Raw genomic sequence first — 18,360 nt, forward strand, 5'->3', positions numbered from 1 at the left:
TTTAACTGGTTCTGGAAGAGGCTAGAAGGGACTGCATTTGCACACCCTGACAAGCCTCATGAGCAGACTGAGGCTTTTGTAAATATTTCTGAGACACATTGTACATGAACAGAGGACATAGCAGATGAGGAAATTGTCTGTTTTGTTGTACCATCTGCCCATTTAGGAAGCCATGAAGATGACAAACAGGCAGAATCTGTTCTCTTTTCATTCAGCTGCTGAATGGTGCTCTGTTAGCATGGCATGATCTCCAGTGTGGAAGTGTTAGGCATTGTTTAAAAGCAGAAGAATGATATATTACAGTATTGTGGTCAGACATGCGTGAGGAAGTGCCAGACTTCTACCACCTTCATGGCTGATTTTAACTGAATTGTAACAACACAGCAAAACAGACTGAACAATGACATTAACACTATTAGTTTAACCTCACAATTTCTATTGTGTTCTGTTAGACTGGAAGAAAATCTGATTTTTAACTACAAGAAATGTGAATGTATGTGACCCTTTTCATAGATTATTAATGTAAAACTAGAGGAAATGAACCTATATGGGTTCAATAGAAATAATAGTGCAATCAATTAAAATTACATCTTGTTTTCTTTTACATGAAAAGTGCTTTCTACTGTCATGTGAATGCTTGTACCCATGAAGTAGGAACTTTCTGCATTACTATCATCTGAAGTTTTTACTTGCATCTTGTACTTCATTAAATACTTTAATATGTGTAAGGTATGACATGGATGTAGGTTATAAGTGGTTTTTAGGTGTAAGTGGCCACGTGATGCCTTTTTATTCTTAATTTGCTGTGATTTCCTGTGACATTATGATCATCGCATGGTGAGCTCTGTCCACAAGCTCAGTTGCCATATTTTTACACACTCTGCTATTTACCAAAAAATCAGGTTTTGTGGTACTCCGATTCTCACTTACTGTTCTTTTGGGGGTTCTATCTGCTAATGAGTCATTACTTCTTCCTCAAATTTTTGTTAGACAGACTGTTGCCACCATGTTTCGTATTGTATATTTTGGTGATTGTAGCCGGCAGAAAGTGTCTTCTAAACCTGAACCGTGAGAACTTCACACAAGAGTTGTAGATCCAACTGGCATCCAAGTAATCTGCAAACAGATTGACTTCCTCTTCCAACTGCTTTTCTGCTTCAGCCTTTGTCCTCTTCCATTTATGCAGCTTTTAGTAAGGAATGCTTTGTACTTAACTTGCAGATGCTTTATTGCAGTTGCATATGTATCGATTGATGTTTTTTCATATTACGAGATCTAGTACATCAATACATGGTTTCAAAAATAAGCTCAGGCCTTATAATAAGCATTGGAAGAGCCAGCGGTATGGCACAGAGTGGAAGCGCTTGTGGAAGTTAGATATGAGAAGACAATGGGAAGCAACAGCACATCGTAGCAGATGATTTTTTGATTTGTCTTCTGATTTCTTTTCACTCAGAGTGAAGCACGGTAATCAAGTCTGTAGGTGTCTGATACATTGAACATACTGGCTACATTCTCATATGGTAGGGAGGGACAAGAGAGATGAGAAATTATACATATTTGGAAGCATATGCTACCAAAAGCATATATATCCAAGGGTTTTGAAGAGTCAATGAGAACCTAGAATTTCCATCCAACTGTGGAAATCATGAGAAGGTAGAGGTCTTCAATGTGTTACCCTTTGCAAAGAAGGATCTCTTTGGTCTTGTCTGGATTCAGTTTGACCCATCTGTTCTTAATTTAAGAACTAATTTCCTGTAGTTATTCTGATGTTTTATAGTGATGATAGTTGCGTCAGAAAATGAGATAAATAGTAGATTGTCAGAAACATACTTTTATCAGTTGAATACATGCCATATCACTCTTTCTTCGCAGTCACATGTACATGGATGTGGGTTGTATGGATCCCCATGTGGTCCTGAAAGGTGAGGACCTTGGAGGAAGAGGCTCTTATCCACCACCTTTTTCTGAACTATGTGTAGAACACAAGATGCAGTACTATTGTGTTGCTGAGACTGTGTAATAGAGAACTCAGGTGTCTGAGAGCAGGAATCTGGAGATTACAGTTCCAATGTTGGCGAAAGTTCTATAATTCCTCCAGGAAGTTGTTAGAACTTCCATTTGTAGTTTGTGTACCACTAGGAGCCCTGTTTCCTCTATTGCTTTGACTGACAGTGCATATAGATATACTAAAATTATTTCATTTCTTGGTGAACATCTTCACATTTTCTGCACCTGGCATTGAGACCACAGGACTATTCCTCCATGTTTTCTTTGCTTTTTTTTTGTTTTTCTCCTGTTACTGTTGGTGTTCTGGTGTCTATCTTGGCTTCTCTGAAGGGTCGGTGTGCTAGGATAGGGTTGAGATAGTATTGAATCATGCCTTGGTAATGCAAAAAATTCCAGATGTTTCATCTGCAAGGACAGCGCAGATGTGTTCTTTTTCTAAGGGGAAACTTTACATTCAGCAGCAAGATGTTCAGATAGTTTTCTTATCCTTTGTTTAATGGTGCTACTGTCGAAGCAACTGGCTGCAAATACCAGCTTGTAGTGTTTATTCTAATGTGTTGTGTTCTGGGAGGGTGACTCCTCACCATAATTATACCAAGGACTTAGAAAAGACACATAAAGAACACAAAAAACTTAGAAAAAACACATAATGGTATGCAAGGTTTTGGGCAGCCTAGTTTGACTGGTTTTATTTAGATTCCTGTGACCTAGAAGTGTTACACAGGGTAGTCTCTATGATTTGAATGCTTGGCCCTTATACAGATAGTAACAGCAGGCAACTAGTGTTAGAGTGACGGTCAGTGTTCTGAATACTGGGGTGGTGTTTTGTTCTATTTTTTAAAACTCTTCCACTGTCAAAAGAAAGCAGCAGTCTGTTACAGGGTGGCATACACACGAGGTGTGGAGGTAATAGCAGAAATGAAAAGCTATGAGTTGTCCAGCAAAAAGGAAGGCGAAAGGGTTGGTAGGTTCATAAACTAAACAGGACTTCCTCATATCCCTAAAACCATGAACAACTCATCTACTTAGATTTGATTAATTTTCATTTCTGAAGGCAATGCTTTCTGTATCTGACACTGAGACCACAGGACCCTTTCTTTTCTTATGATCCAATAGTCTGGAGGAGTGTGTACATCAGGATGAGACTGACAGTTTTTCCAGGGCTGTTGATAATATCTCATGCTACTGTACTAGTTAAATATGAAGATTAACTGACACCCTTTGTTTCTGATGTTTCATATAACAGAAAGATAATTTGGCAGGACTCAGTTGTGGAGACAGATGCTTTGCATGTCAAATCAAGGTGTCTGGATGGAAGTTTTGAGGGTGAACAGAGGGAAGTTTAACAGTTTCAAAGTACTTGGATGAGCCTTACTTGTCAAATACGCCAAAGCAAATCCCGGTATTCAGATGCTTTCACTGCAGGCAAGATATTTTAAATGTAAATATTATAGCAGAGTCTTATCTGTATTAAAGCTAAAATTTGAAGAAATTATCTCATTAAGAAGTAATTTCACATTAGAAAGCATTAATTATACTTTTCCAGTCTCTCTCTGCTACAGAGTGGAAAGAACGTAGTCAGCACAGTTCTAATACCAAGTGACTAATTTCCATGTGTTATATATATGTAGTTACATGCACATTGTCTGCATTGTAAAACCCCCTAAACCTCTTAAACCTACAATTTTGTTGTATATCAGTCACAAAATATTTTTTGTTTGGAACTGGCATGAATTAATTTGTCTGTTCTGCTGGTTTATCTATGGCTGTTCAAAGTTTCATCCTATTTATTTTAGTGATTTTTCAAGCTCATCCTTCTGCCTTTGACTTATCTGAAAGTATTTCAGTGTTCTAAGCTGTGCTATGCTTAGTTTGTGGTGCTGTTCCTTTTTTAGAAAACACTAGGCTGTCACAGCTTACATCAATATATATGTGAGTATAGAGCAAGATGTTGTTGCTAAAGCTGGGTGAACAGTTTATTACTAGTATAATTCATTAAGGATGAGTCTTTGGGTTTAGATGAAGTATGGAGCAATGTGTGAATGAATGTGTTGCCTCCTTGACTGCATAAGAGAAGCATTATTCTTGTCTTGCTATCCTACTTCTTAGCTGATTAACATAAAGGATGAGAAAAACCATGAATCCTTCCTCTTTTCCTCCAGGTAGGTAGGTCAGGAAGAAACTCTTGCTTTGCTCTCTTTCAATAAATCATTGTCAGAACAGATTCCGTATGAGTACATGAAAGCTGGAGAGCTCATTTCTTACTGCTCTGGGTATCAGCAGACATGCAGATGTGTGCAGAGGGGTGCAGTCTGATGCATATGCCCTCATTATGCTTAGCAAGACGTTTTGAGTAATGTCAGTTTTCCTTACTTTTATGTATTCATTAAAAAGTTTGATGAAACTGACACTGAACTTCACAAATTGTCATTATATCTAGCTCCCCATAGGAAACTTCTAGTATTTTGTGAGTGGGAGACAGACCATTCAAATCACAAGATTTGTATTTGTTTAGCTGTTTTCTGTGACTGGTAAACTCTTTCAGTTTAAAAACTGCAAACAGAGGAATAAGATCTCACAAGACTCAGAGAAGAAGAAAAATTAAAAAATTTGCACCAATTACCTGAAACCTTGTGAACAATGAAATATATAACCTTGAAGATGAAGTGTTTTCCATTAGAAAAATAATTTGTTGGATATATTTGTTTATTCATCTGTGTAGGCTGTTATGTGCACACCCCTCAATGCATGAACATATACACATGCATATACACATACGGTAAGTTTGTAGTCATACAGTTTTGAGGAAAATGTATCCTATTTACTGCTTAGCTCTGTGACCAATGCAGAACTGCAATATAAGACACAGAATTTTCCATCCTATTGTTTTTTATTACTGAAGAAAACAGATCAGGATGATAACAGTTGGATGCAAAACACAATCATATTTTTCTTATAAAAATAGTGCTATTGTTTAGTAAGATATACTACTTATGTGTATTAGGGGAATATACTGGCTTGCCTTGGATGGTTTTATTATTTTTCCTTAAAAATGTATTTTTTTTCCACCCCCCACTAAGAAGGAAGGAATGTTTCGCATTAAGATATGAAGTGAGTTTGTTTTTCACTTTTGCCTTTTATATAGGGATACTGAATATAAAGGACTACAGCTTTCCCTGGATCAGGTCACAGCTACCAAGCCGGCATTCTCATACACAAATTCAACTCCAACCATAACGGATAATAGAAAGGGAAGCAAATCTCGCCTCTCGAACACAAAGTCAAAATCAAGGACATCACCATACCCACAGGTAGTTGCTTTTGAAAAAAATATTAAATTGTTTTTAATATCTTGATTTTTACTGCTATTTCACCCAAGTAATTAGAATGGGCCAAAGAACATGTTACTCAACGGGAACAGAGGATTACAGGTTATGAGATCTTGGGAGAAGAATTTGTTATGTTTTTATGTTTCAGCATGCATAATAAATCACCATCAACAATAATAGTGCAGCTCTCAGAGTTAATGAGGAGTGGACAGAAGGACAAGTGAAAACGTTGGTTTTGAAATACTTGGTTTGAGAGGATTGTGAGCTTTGCCATTTGAGAAAGCTTGCTTTTTCTTACTTACTCTTTAACAATTCCAATGTATCTAGAAAGCTGCCAGATGTCTGACAGTGGTTTAATACTGAAATCTTAGTCATGAGGAGTGAGTTTTGAGGAGGGAAAGGAGCAAGCTAACTTGCTGAACTGGAATAAGAAACCTTTTCTAGGCACAATATTTTGAAAGTGAAAGAGCTCTAGGAGGTGGCCATTTGTGTCAGCAGGTAATTTCCTAGATTTCATTTTCAGGTGTCGTGTAAGGAACATGTCTCCCCTTGGAGAATGGATCGAGTCTCTGAACTGGAGTTAACCTAATAAATTTATGCAACAGGTTTCTGTGGACAATGCTGCAGTTCTTACATATTTACGTTGTCAATCCTTTAGCTCAAATAGATCTGTTTGTTGAAATAACCATTATGTTTACTAAATAATGATGTAAATCTTATTGCCCTTATGCCACCACACAGTGGATGTATATGTATGCATTTGTGATGTAACATTGAAAAGCTACATATTTTAAAAGAGTCTGGGTCAATATTTAACTGATAATGACCTTGGTGATTACAGTTTCCTAAATCGACCTCTAAGAGTGTATAGTGTCAGTCCAAGTGTCTACAGGACTTCCTGTTTTCTTACTTTTCCCCCTCAAAAGTACCAAGGCTAAGAATATCAGTTAAATGATGTCTGTTTTGGGCACAGGGAATATTTAACAGAGTGCCTAGATATGAACTCTGATTCTTAAGTTTAAGAATCTGATTTTCACAGAGGTAGTTATGGCTCTTGCTGTTTAATCATTTGTTCATATGTGTTTGAGTGGGTTGTCAAGAGTCTTTCTCTTGAATACGCTACACCAAACAATTGTAGTAGAATTGATTTAAAGAGTTAGGGACAGATCTACAATCAACTTTAAATCAGATTTTAAAGATTATTATCTTTGATTTACTGAAATTACCCTTCATCTCCCCTTACACAATCCTTTCAGAAGTCCTAATTTGCTAACTAGGCAATCCCACCTGGAGACCTGTTGTCCTCCCACATCAATTTGCTTTCTGAAAGTGTGACTTTAATCAGTACCTCCTTATTCTATTTGCACCCAGAAAAAATCCTGAACTAGCAATGCAGTGTTGAGACTGTTGGTTTATCATGGATTGTTGTCTGAAAGCTTAGAATGCTTAGTCTCTAGTTTCCTTTTGCATCCTCATTGCAACCTCATTACCAATTGCCTGGCAGTAGTGTCACAGATTTCATCATTCAAAAAGAAGCAGCTGTGCTGGTTGCCAATATCTTGAAAAATGGTCATACCATTCATTGTAGCACATCACCACGAGCAACTCTGGCAGCTTGACTTTGCGTCCCTCTCATGTTTCTCCACCACTGAACAAACTGTTGAAAGACTAAGAAACTCTGTTGTGAAGAACATGCAGCAGGTCGTGTGGCCTGTGTCCCTCGGTCTCCAGGCCATGTAATTTGCCAGTCCCTGCAGAGAATTAGTGTGACACTAAAGCCACGACTGAAAAGCAGGGGCATGGGTTTTGATGGAGGAAGGAAGTAGGTAGCTGATTATTAAAATCATAGCAGTAGGCCAAGCATTTCTTAAAGCTAAGGGTGCCTAGGAGATTTTAAATGTACATACTTTCTTTCCTTTTTCTTTTTCCCTTTTTTAAAATTTTCCTCCTACCATTTGCCTTGCTTCAGTATTGAAGAGAAAAGGGAATCATATGTTCATATCCTCTCCCTTGCCAGTCATGTGCCCCTACGAGAGTTACGTGAGATGTGAACTGTATGAAAAACATGCTAATAAATTTCAGCTGAATGTGTACTACTAGGACTACTAAGGTGGATGTTTTGGTTACCTAAGACAGCGTTAATGGCTTTTTTCCTGCAAAACCCAGACACAGTGTAATATGGCACTTGTAGACTCTTTAAGCAATAACTGAGTTCATTAAATTTGAGTCATTGGTCAGCATCTGATTAACACTGACTGACATTACTACAGTCGCCTCATGGGTTCTGTGAAACTAGCCCTTGGCAGGAAAAACACAAGAAGAGAGGACAGCAACCCAAAATTCATGACACAGCTGTAGGATTTCCCCAGACTCTTTGAACAGTGCTCTTCTAGTCCTGTCCTACCAGAGAGGTGGAGAGATGAAAGAGGAGGAGAAAAATCAAGAGAGATGAAGACTTCATAGATTTGCAGAGAAAGGAAATTGTGAGCTCATTGGAAGACATGGGTAGTCTTTCCCCTTAATAATAATAATCATTGTGAGGTGCTCCCAAAATCTAGCCCTGGACCTCATTTATTTTGTGATCGCAAAAGCTAACCTGGATCTCATTTTTGCTGTAGACAGGAAATGGCAACAAGATTAGAAAAACATTTTAATTGTGATCATCTGAACAACTGCTTTGGAGTTTAATCTCCCATTAATGATCAATGGGAGAAAATATTTAAGATTTTCTGTTGTCTGCCTCTAATAGAAATAGTTTATTTTTGGAACTAATAACCTTTTTAGTATATTTATATTAATAATTGCAAACTCAATAAATTTTAGAGTTAAATGGATTTAATAGCTACTTTAAACAGATACCTACATTAATTCTGCAATTTGCACCTCCCTAGGTGCAAACACCCATAGAAGTAAAGATAACAGAACCAGGCTGAATTTGTCAGCCCTATTTTTTTCTTTCCTTTTCTTCTCTACCCCCCCAGCCCATCTCTTCTTATAGCCTAAAGCTTTGGCATCTCCAAGTGTATTCAAAAGCAAAGCAAACCCTCTTTTTATAGTAAACATAGCTCCTGATCTGGTGGAGAGTCACCAGCAGTGGGGGTTATTTTAATGGACATGCCGTATTACTTTAATCTAAGCCTTTCACCATCTGTTCTGCCTATAACAGTGAATGCAAAAAGAACATATTTTACATTTCAGGATTACATCAGTAAAAAGTAAGATAAAAGTGATTTAAAAGCATGCACATGTTCTTAGTACAATGCGGCTTGCATCTGTGATTTTTTTCTTATGGTTAAGACACAAATCAAGAGGAAAGCTGCTAATGCTGGTGTAGTGAAAGTTTTTCATGGAAAAGAGGACTCTGAGAGGTTTTTACTATATATTTAATGTTTATAATGATAAAAAACCTGAACAGGCTGCCAGAAAATTGGATATCTATAGCATCTATCGTTTGAACATCTGGCACAGTGTGTGGAGGAGGTTGATGTTGCTGCATATGACAGGATGAGTGCCCAGGCTAGTGAGACCTCTGCAGGAACTAAAGGTCAGGCAAAACAAAATCACCCGAAAAATATTACAGTTGTCTACTAGCATAGTACACTTCCATAGGGTCTCATAAAGTGAGCTTTTCTTGGGCATGGAACTGATTTTTTTCCTATTTTCCTTGTTCCTTTGGTCATCCTGTATTTTTTTTCAGAGTAGAAAGAGCATCAGTGATAACCAAGAGCCCCTTTCTGTTAGTGCTAATCCTGCTGGTGTACTCTTACTGCAATGGTACACTGGATTAGCACACTGGAAGACGTTTCTACTATCCGGAGATGGCAATTCAGTTTCTAGGAACTAGCTGGAGGGCCATTGAATTTATTTACTGTTGTTGCTTATGGCAGGAGACAATTCAGAAATCATCTGAAGGTATTTCAGATGTTGCCCGTCTGAAATCCTTTATCATGCTTAGCTTCTGTCTGCTGGTTAAACTTTGTCAACAACCCCCAAAATAACAAATTCTGCCTGATAGGAGTTAACAGGCAAAAAAAAAAAAAAGAAAAAAAGAGCAGAAAGGAAAATATTTCTGGTGAGGCAAGACTAGGATTTAAAAAAAAATCATTAATTTTAATTTGTCTTAATTTTCATTAAATCTAATTTAATTTTCTATAGTCTTTCATCATTTGACATATGGAAGCCTAATTCTGACTTGAGAGATAGTGTTTCCACTCCTGTTTCAGCAAAGCAGTATCTTTGATCATCCTTTAATTTCTGCCCCCCCCCGTTAGCACGTCCTGCATACCCATATTTGGAATGTCCACCTGTCAACATCAGATTCCCAGAAGAGGCAGTGGTAGGACTGCAGTGGTAGAGACAGCCTAGCAAAGCCAGACAGAGATGTGATTAGCTTTAAAGGGAATGCGATGTATTTTTGGCCTATGTCTGCTGATGTTGTACATTAAGAGTAAGAAGTCACATCGAACCTTGGTAGATATTATGGGCCACAAGCAATTCACTGTCTTAATTTAATTCTGCCTGTAGCCTAGCAGTTGCTACGAGCCAGATTCTCAAATAGTCATCGTTTACATCAAGTTCAAGTACATGCATGAAGTATTGTTGGTCTTGACTGCATGGTTGTATGACATTACATGGTGCATTTCTGATATACTGAACATGTACCCTTTGAAATGGTTTCCCCTTCTTTAATAAAAGTGCATGAAGGCCTGTACAAATGAATCCTTTGTAGTTAGGTTAAAGATTTAAAAAAATGGCCAAGTTTTCAGTTAAATGGAGCAATTATCTTCAAGACAAGGTTTGTTGGACTATGATGTGTTCTTAGAAACAAAGAACTAAAAGAATGTCTATTAGAGATAAATGAAATAAAGAATTTTCAGTTTGAAAGAATCTCTGGCATCTATCTGCATCATAAATTGTCCAAAAAATACAATTTCATTATAATATTATTAGAAATTAATTTCCCTTTTCCTCTTTATGAAATACATACTCTGAATTTTGTTTTTAACAAGAAAATAAATGAAATCTTAACTTTTTGTACTTGCATTTATGCTTATCTTATATTTCAGCTTAACTTTTTAAATTAAAAAATCTAGTTTATAAAAGCAAAGTCTAAGAAGACCCCTAAAAATAATTCTAAAATTAAGAACAGGTACAAAAATAGCTTTCCTTCCATGAATTCACATTTAAACTAAATTTTAATAGTAAAAACCTTATAGATAATTCCTATTATTTTCATTGAAAACTTAATTTTATCAATATAATTTTGCCAAAAATTTTACTATAATTAATTTGGTTTTTGTAAGGATATCTTTGTGACTAAGCAGTCTGAAGACACTAGATGTGAAAGCATAATAGGAGAGTTAGACATTCCAGTTGGTCACATAGCATTCTGATGGTTGACTAAAGTTCCTAGTTAACGTACGCTAAGTTACTGGCATTTAAAAGAACTTTTTTTTTGTATCTCTGTAGCTGTCTTACCTCAATGCAAAATTAGATTTATCCTTTCATCTCCAAAACCTTGCTATGCATATGGTGATGATAACTTGCTGATCTCCTCCATATCTACAGATAGGCTTTTTGTCTAGAGATTTTCTTCTGGAAACTAATAGCAAAGTACGCTCACGATGCTCAAAGCCATGATTCCTTCTTTCTTTCTTTCCTTTAAATAATCTATTGTGTTAGCAAACAGTACTAACAAATACAAAATGAAATACTGAAGAAATATCCAATTAAATGCCAAAACCACTACTAAAGTTGCACAGATGGCTTAAGTTTCTGTAATTCAAACATCTGGTCAGTGCTTTCAATTGATAGGTGCATAAATTTCGATCCTGGCTGATAATGAAGAGTTTCATAGCAACTTAATCTAATGAAAAGGAAGGTAAGCTTATGTTTTCAGGGGAGAGGCCTAATGGCTGTTAAAAGAAAAGGCAGAGTTGGCATCTGGAAGGTGAATGGTGGAATGGGAGAATTCCAATGTTTCATGTTGTAATGCACTGATTTGTGACATGATTGTGCAGTATTGAAGAGGTGAGCATGTAAAGCTTTGGTCTCATCCCAATCCATAATCATGGGTGAAATTGATTTAAAGATGTTCCGTGAAGTTTGACAGTTCCAATAAATAAATAGATTTTAAAATGAGATAGCTAAATCCTAGGAGGTTTAATAAACATTCTTTCTTTTTTATTTTCTCTCCCCCTCCCCAAGTATCTAAAAGTTTGAAACATTAATTATGAATACCTAGAAATCTATGACACTTAACTTAACTCTTACTTCTCTCTGAACAGTCATGGATCCTATTTTCTCTGCTTTGCCAACTGCCTGCTAGCTATTTCTGTGTTGAGAGTGCTCTGCTTATTGAGGGTGTCAAATGCCCGCTTTGCCTGCTTTGGCTAGAGGTTACCTTTTCCTGGCAGACAAGCTCTACATTTCCCTTGTTCCCACACTGCAACAGAGCTGTGATTTTTAACTTCCTGCCAATCTGCCATCACTTTGGAACTTTGTAGCAGAGTTGGTAGCCCCAGAATCTACAAGAGTTTTTCTTTTCTCTGCTAATAGGAGGAAAGAAATTCCAAGATACCACTCCAGGTAAGAAAAGAAATCCAACAACAACAAAACATGAGGAAAAGAGAGGGAAATTTTAGAAAAAGAACTTGTGAACACATTCAGTTCCAATTTGACATGTGACTGTTCCAGGAGCAGTGTTACTTCAGTCTGCTTTGAAAGTGTTTTGCCTAGGAGCACCATTGCTGAGCATAAGCGCTGTCTTTCAAAGTAATAAGAAAAACCTGGACATATTAAAGAAGTATCGAATTACAACATTGATCTTGCTGAGCCTGATATTACACATCGTAAAGGAGATAGCTATTAAGGGTCTACATGCAATGTTTTAGACTTTCATGAAGTCTGTCCTGTCATCTATGAGCTTATTACAAAGTGTTGTACAGGAAAGGATGAGGAATGCAATCAGAAAGTGCAGAGGTTTGGACATGCTCACAAAAAACACTATATCACGTGCATACTTTGTCTTTTCAGTGTAGTTACTTGCAGATTTCACCCAGGCATAGTAATTTCCCTGCTGCTTCTCCTGTTTTGCAGTATTCTGGATTTCACACTGAGAGATCCGAGTCTGACCATGAGAGCCAGTGGGGTGGGAGCCCCCTGACTGATACAGCTTCTCCCCAGCTACTGGAGCCTGTGGACAGACCAAGCTCCCAGCACCACGATGTCTCCTGTGCCTACAGACAGTACTCTGACCGCAGTGCTCTCTGTTATGGTTTTGCACTCGACCACTCCAGGCTGAATGATGACAGACATTTCCATACCCAGGCCTGTGAGGGAGGCAGATGTGAAGCTGGCCGTTATTTCCTTGGCACGCCGCAGCCGGGAAGGGAGAGCTGGTGGGGATCTCGTTCAGCGTTACCCCTGACTAAGTCGTCCCCTGAGAGCAGAGAAGCCTATGAAAACAGCATGCCCCACATAACGTCAGTGCACAGAATTCATGGTAAGAGATAACAACGCTTTGCAGAAATGGCACCATCTCAGATAAAACAACGTGCAACTATTTATGCGAGAGAGAGAATCTTGATGTACGTCCTTGTCTTAGAGATTGCAAAGTTGAGTTTGACAATCTGGTTTACATGTAGCAAAGTATATTTTTGTCGTATATTTTTTTTTAATCTGTGAAACTAAGAAATATCTGTCGAGATTTTAAGGATGATACAAAAAACCAAACAAAATTATACACTTCATAGAACGCATTATTTATTTGACTTAAGATCAAATTACTTTGGATGGAATATATTTAGCAAAAAAATTAGAGCTAAATCCTAGCTAGATGTTAAAGAATCTTTAAAGTATTTGGAAAAATTGTTCTCCAAATAATTTTTTTTTTTCTGTACTGGTTATTCCTAGATTCTGTAAGATTTGATCTTTATTTTTATTTTAAGTTTGTAATTCAAATAAACATTTTTGTTTGGTTTCAGAAGATATAATCTTTAGCCAATTTGAATCTTTCTATTCTTTCAGCACCAAATGTGAAGCCTTGTTTGGTGTCTAGCAGATTGCAAACTCAGTGCATTAGCACATCTTCAGAGGCTAAAGCTAATTAAAAAAGTCACAGCAACAGGCTGATCTTGGGTTTGGAAAAATCTGAAGGTCCTTACTTTCAAAGGGTAGGCTGAGAGTTGAAAGACTGCAACTGACCCAAAAGTTGGAGTTCAAGGTTGTAAGGATAGATGCAGCATAAAAAAATAATATTTTTCTACTAAAATAATCTATCAAAACATAAGCTGTATCTGAAAAACTCATAAAAACTAATTACCATTTCACTGAGTTAGAATCATAGAATCGCAGAATCATTAAAGTTGGAAAAATCATAGAACCATAGAATCATAGAATTGTTACAGTTGGAAGGGACCTTAACAATCATCTAGTTCCACAACCCCTGCCGTGGGCAGCGACACCCTACTAGATCAGGCTGCCCAAGGCCCCATCCAACCTGGCCTTGAACACCTCCAGGGATGGGGCAGCCACAGCTTCCCTTGGCAACCTGTTCCAGTGTCTTACCACTCTCATGGTGACCTCTAAGACCTCTAAGATCCAGTCCAACCATCAGACTTGCAGAACAAGGCTTTGGAAATAATAAAAAATTGTAATATTTTACTCTAATCTGAGTAAAATTATATTAAGTTTAGAAAAATGATTTAATAGGAAGTTCTAGGAAATAGTCCAAGGGAAAATGAGGGAAGAAAAAGAGCCCTAAATCTTACTGACAAAGACTGTTCTCCACTTTTTTCTGTGAGAACACACCTTCCTTGTGTCTGTCCTGTACTTCTGTCATACTTGTGTTTCTCTACCTTTTTCTTCTCAAAAAAATACAACTGAGAAAAGTATAATAAATTTCCTGGCAAATTTTATTAAGGATAATTCTTGCTGAGTATAGAAAGAGAGTAATGTAGAAACAGCATATGGGGGTAAAAATACAAGTGTTAAATGTTTATGCCCTACCTCTATCAAGGATAATCAATGCCAAAGAATAACATAATTTAATGTTAGTTTGTAGCTTTGTTTTGCTGTAATTGCAGGTGCTACAGTTCTTTATTGCATCAAGTCTTAAATGTTTCAGTAGGCCTTTTGGGGGTAAAACCTGACATGTTGGTCTTAGTTGAGGAGAGGAACATCTCATTTTCTCTTTCAAATGTGCTATTTTCATTTAGATTTAGGCAGTTTCAAACTTTGGCCTTTCACAAAAGAAATTCATTTTGACAATACTACGTGAACATTGCTGTCAGAGTAGCTCCTTTGAGCAGAAAATATTTCCTCTCTTTTCTGTTCTTGTAATGTGTCTTCTGGTACTTCTGGCTTGGGGTCACCTTACAATTATGGCAATTAGCTGACCAATATGGCAGGCTTTGGATATTGTGTATAAGCCCACGTGTTTCTAGTCGCGCTCAGGAAGTCTGGGACACTGCAGATCTGGTCTCTGCAGTGAGCCAAACTGAGCACACTGCTTAGAACTGTGGCTGACCAGCTCCCCGGTGTGCCTGATGCACCATGTGTTCTGGTGGCTGGAGCTCGCTTCTACCTCCAGGCCCTGGCATTTCAGGTCCAACCTTATGACGACATGAAAGATAAATTTATGTTCCTGAGGTAGTCCACAGTGCAGTGCTTCTACCTGCAAATGGCAGGATATGTTTATTATAAAAAAAAACCACTGACTTTTGTCTTGAACTCTGCAACATAAGGGTAATGGGCTGCAACACAAACAGACCTGAATGTCTTGACCCAGCACAGAGCAGGGGGAACTACTTGTGCTAGTCTGAAAATGGGTTTCCTTTGAGGGGTCCTGTCAACGAATCCAATTGGCCTTATCCCCAGAGAGGACTGTGTAGGTGCTGAAGCACAGGCATGTTTAAATAATTTGTGCAAACCCAACAGGTGCCCTTCTGCAGGCACGTATCTCCACAAATCCTTTATCAAGCCCTCTGTTATAGTGTGGCCTTAGTTGGCTGTTCAGGTTTGGGGGTCACTCACTTTCTTCCTAGTGAGGATTTACAGGTCTGATTCTATCCCTTCAGCTACATGCAAACTGAACATCTTCTCTAATATGTCTATGGGCCTTATTTTTTAAAGAGAGGTAAGAATATAGTTATATTTTTCCGTTCTAAAAGTTTTATACAGCACATATTTATGTGTTGGGATATGACGCATTTTTACAGTAACCATGTATAACAGCTACACATTCTTATGCTTCTAAAGAACAACTTCATAACTACTTATGTTTATCTATTGTGTAATATGCATAAAGTCACTACAGGGCCACAAACTATTCCACGATGCTGTCTCTATGTTTTAGCACCTAGAATGGCCTAAGAAGACATGCTGGAATTGTGTACATTTGTAATTCTTTGAGATGTTTGTTTTCATTGTGGTCCCAATTAACTCAGACTTTGTTGATGCAAGGAGGTAGCGAGGGGTCAGGGGCCTGAACATTGGTGTCAGGGCATTTTGGCATGCCCTTGGGTACCCTGCCTGACCTCTAGCCGCTCCAGAAGACACAGAGTTCTTGTGGAGTTGGTGTCATACCTGCTGGAGCTATGCAGATTCTTGGTTACCCTAGGGCATCTTGTATAGCACTGGATGTCTGTGTTGAGGTGCTTAGATCTCTTCTTTGTACATTTTCAGCTGTGTTACTTGTTCCATGTGCAGATGCTGGAAACTAGAGGCTGTCACTGAAAAACAAGGGGTCTACCATGGTAATTTTTGTTGACTTTATTATGAATTACTCACTTCCATCTTGGTTTTCAGTCTGTGAAATAAAGTTCCGAGTACATGTTCTTCAAAATTGCTCACCTCCTTCAATCTCAATGCTTATACCCTTTCTCTCTTTCCTAGGGAGAGGACATTGGGATGAGGACAGTGTCGTTAGTTCACCTGATCCTGGTTCTGCCAGTGAATCAGGCGACCGATACCGTACTGAGCAATATCAGAGCAGCCCACATGAGCCCAGCAAAATTGAAACTCTAATAAGAGCCACCCAGCAAATGATTAAAGAGGAAGAAAACAGACTACAGCTGCGGAAAACGACTCCTGATCCACTGGTCTCCATTAATGGCACAGGGAAGAAGCATGCTATCTGTTTTGCAAACTACCCTCAGCAGCAGTTGGCAGGGGATGTCTGCCGTGTCCCAACAGTTGCCAACACTCCTCCCTGTGAACACATCCAACAGCGAGATGGAAAGATTATGAGCCCACATGAAAATGACTATGACAACAGCCCTACAACCCTGTCTAGGATAAGCAGCCCCAATTCTGACCGAATATCAAAATCTAGTTTGGTACTAGCTAAAGACTACCTGCATTCAGACATATCCCCTCATCAGACCCCAGGGGACCATCCAGCAGCCTCTCCAAATTATTACAGTTCCCATAGGCAGTACTTTGATAAGCACGCTTATACATTAACTGGATATGCCCTGGAGCATCTATATGACGCTGAAACCATTAGAAACTATTCACTAGGTTGTAATGGATCACACTTTGATGTGACTTCTCACTTAAGGATGCAGCAAGATCCAGCACAAGGACACAAGGGAACATCTGTTATTATAACCAATGGAAGCTGACACTTTTTTTTCTAAAAAATTTGTGCTTTAAAATATAACATTTGAGAACTAATTGGAAGATATTATATGTTTTCATGCCCTTGTCGTTGCCAGCATTTGATGTACCACAGTGCACTAGAAAGAATAACCTAAGATTTGGCAGGATAAGTTAGTTAACACACATTACTTTTAAAACATAAAAATGCACTGCAAGCAGAGTTAGAGTGGATGAAGATAAACTCAAAGTTGGTGCCATGCAAGGTGAGAAGGATGGAAATGATCTAGACAGGGAGTTCTTGGCTAGGCCAGCAGAGAAATTTATGCACATTGTGTAAGAGGTTCCATTTTTTGGAAACGTTGCTAAGAGCAGACCTTCTGAACTGCATGTGCCCCACAGGTTGCAGCCAACAAAGCTGCTATACATTCTTGTTACGCAGAAAGCTGGAATGTGTTCCTTCATAATACACATCAAAATGTGTACTTTTGGAGATCTGTTTATTCCCTAATGGCCAAGTGTGTTATGCTGCTCCATGGTATAAAGCATACATGACTAACCAATGCAAAATCAAAAAGGGAGAAAGAAGAGAGAAATCCTCAAATTATTATTTCCTTGTGTACTCACATACATAGCTATTTACATATGCTTGATTTGAAAGGAGTGAAACGAGCAGTATCTTTATGATTAGTGCGATCAAATATTTACTTCTACTGTATTTAAAAGAAAGAGGGCCTTTCTCATTATAATTTTGAGAGATACATAGGGCTTGGTTGTCTTTATGTAAAGACAGGAGATAGTCCTCATATATTTGAAAGGTTGCACAAGGTGGGAAGTGGAGTGAAATGGAAGAATATTGTCAGGAGAAACAGGGAGAACAGGCTGGAATTAGGAGTGGTTCAAGATAAACACATTTAACACTATGGCTATATATGCCATATGGTAATAATTATAAAATAAGGAAAAGTGGTTCTAACTGGCTGAATAATAAGCATTAATTTGAAACACAGAAGGAACTCAATAGAACCATAGAAATTTTGCTGTAAAATACAAAGGTAATTGCATAAATGTAAAAAAATGAGAGGTGAGAAAAGACAACTCTGTGGTGGTTTGTCCAATTTCTGATAAAGTTTTGGAGTAAATAAAGAAAGTATAGAAAATTTTAAGTACTCTGACATACTGTAAAGCAATTTGATGAATATCAGAATATATTAGCGATATCAAAATCATTCATAGGTACATAAAAAAGTACTCAAGGAAAACAGGCTTCCAAGAAATTCAATTGTATTAATAATGCTGATAATATCAGAGCCTGCGCCAGAGTTATAGAAGACATCAAAAGAGGCAGAGAAACTTTTTGCAATTTTTAATAATCTCATGAACAAAGAGACACTAATTGATTGGAAAAGAGAGAATAAAA

General features: G+C 37.8%; 1 protein-coding gene across 1 annotated transcript in view; it reads left to right on the forward strand.

Annotated features, from left to right (window-relative positions):
- SIM1 (SIM bHLH transcription factor 1) overlaps window positions 1-18,125 on the forward strand; it is a 48,930-nt gene extending 30,805 nt beyond the window's left edge. The window contains exons 9-11 of the mRNA XM_069851133.1: window positions 5,156-5,321; window positions 12,438-12,843; window positions 16,236-18,125. Of these exons, the coding sequence (XP_069707234.1) occupies window positions 5,156-5,321; window positions 12,438-12,843; window positions 16,236-16,966 (1,303 nt within the window). The 3' untranslated portion in view covers window positions 16,967-18,125. The remainder of the gene's footprint in view (window positions 1-5,155; window positions 5,322-12,437; window positions 12,844-16,235) is intronic.
- The last annotated feature ends 235 nt before the right edge of the window (window positions 18,126-18,360 follow it).

Source organism: Phaenicophaeus curvirostris, chromosome 2, assembly GCF_032191515.1.
Source record: "Phaenicophaeus curvirostris isolate KB17595 chromosome 2, BPBGC_Pcur_1.0, whole genome shotgun sequence".
NCBI classification, from domain to species: Eukaryota; Metazoa; Chordata; class Aves; order Cuculiformes; family Cuculidae; genus Phaenicophaeus; species Phaenicophaeus curvirostris.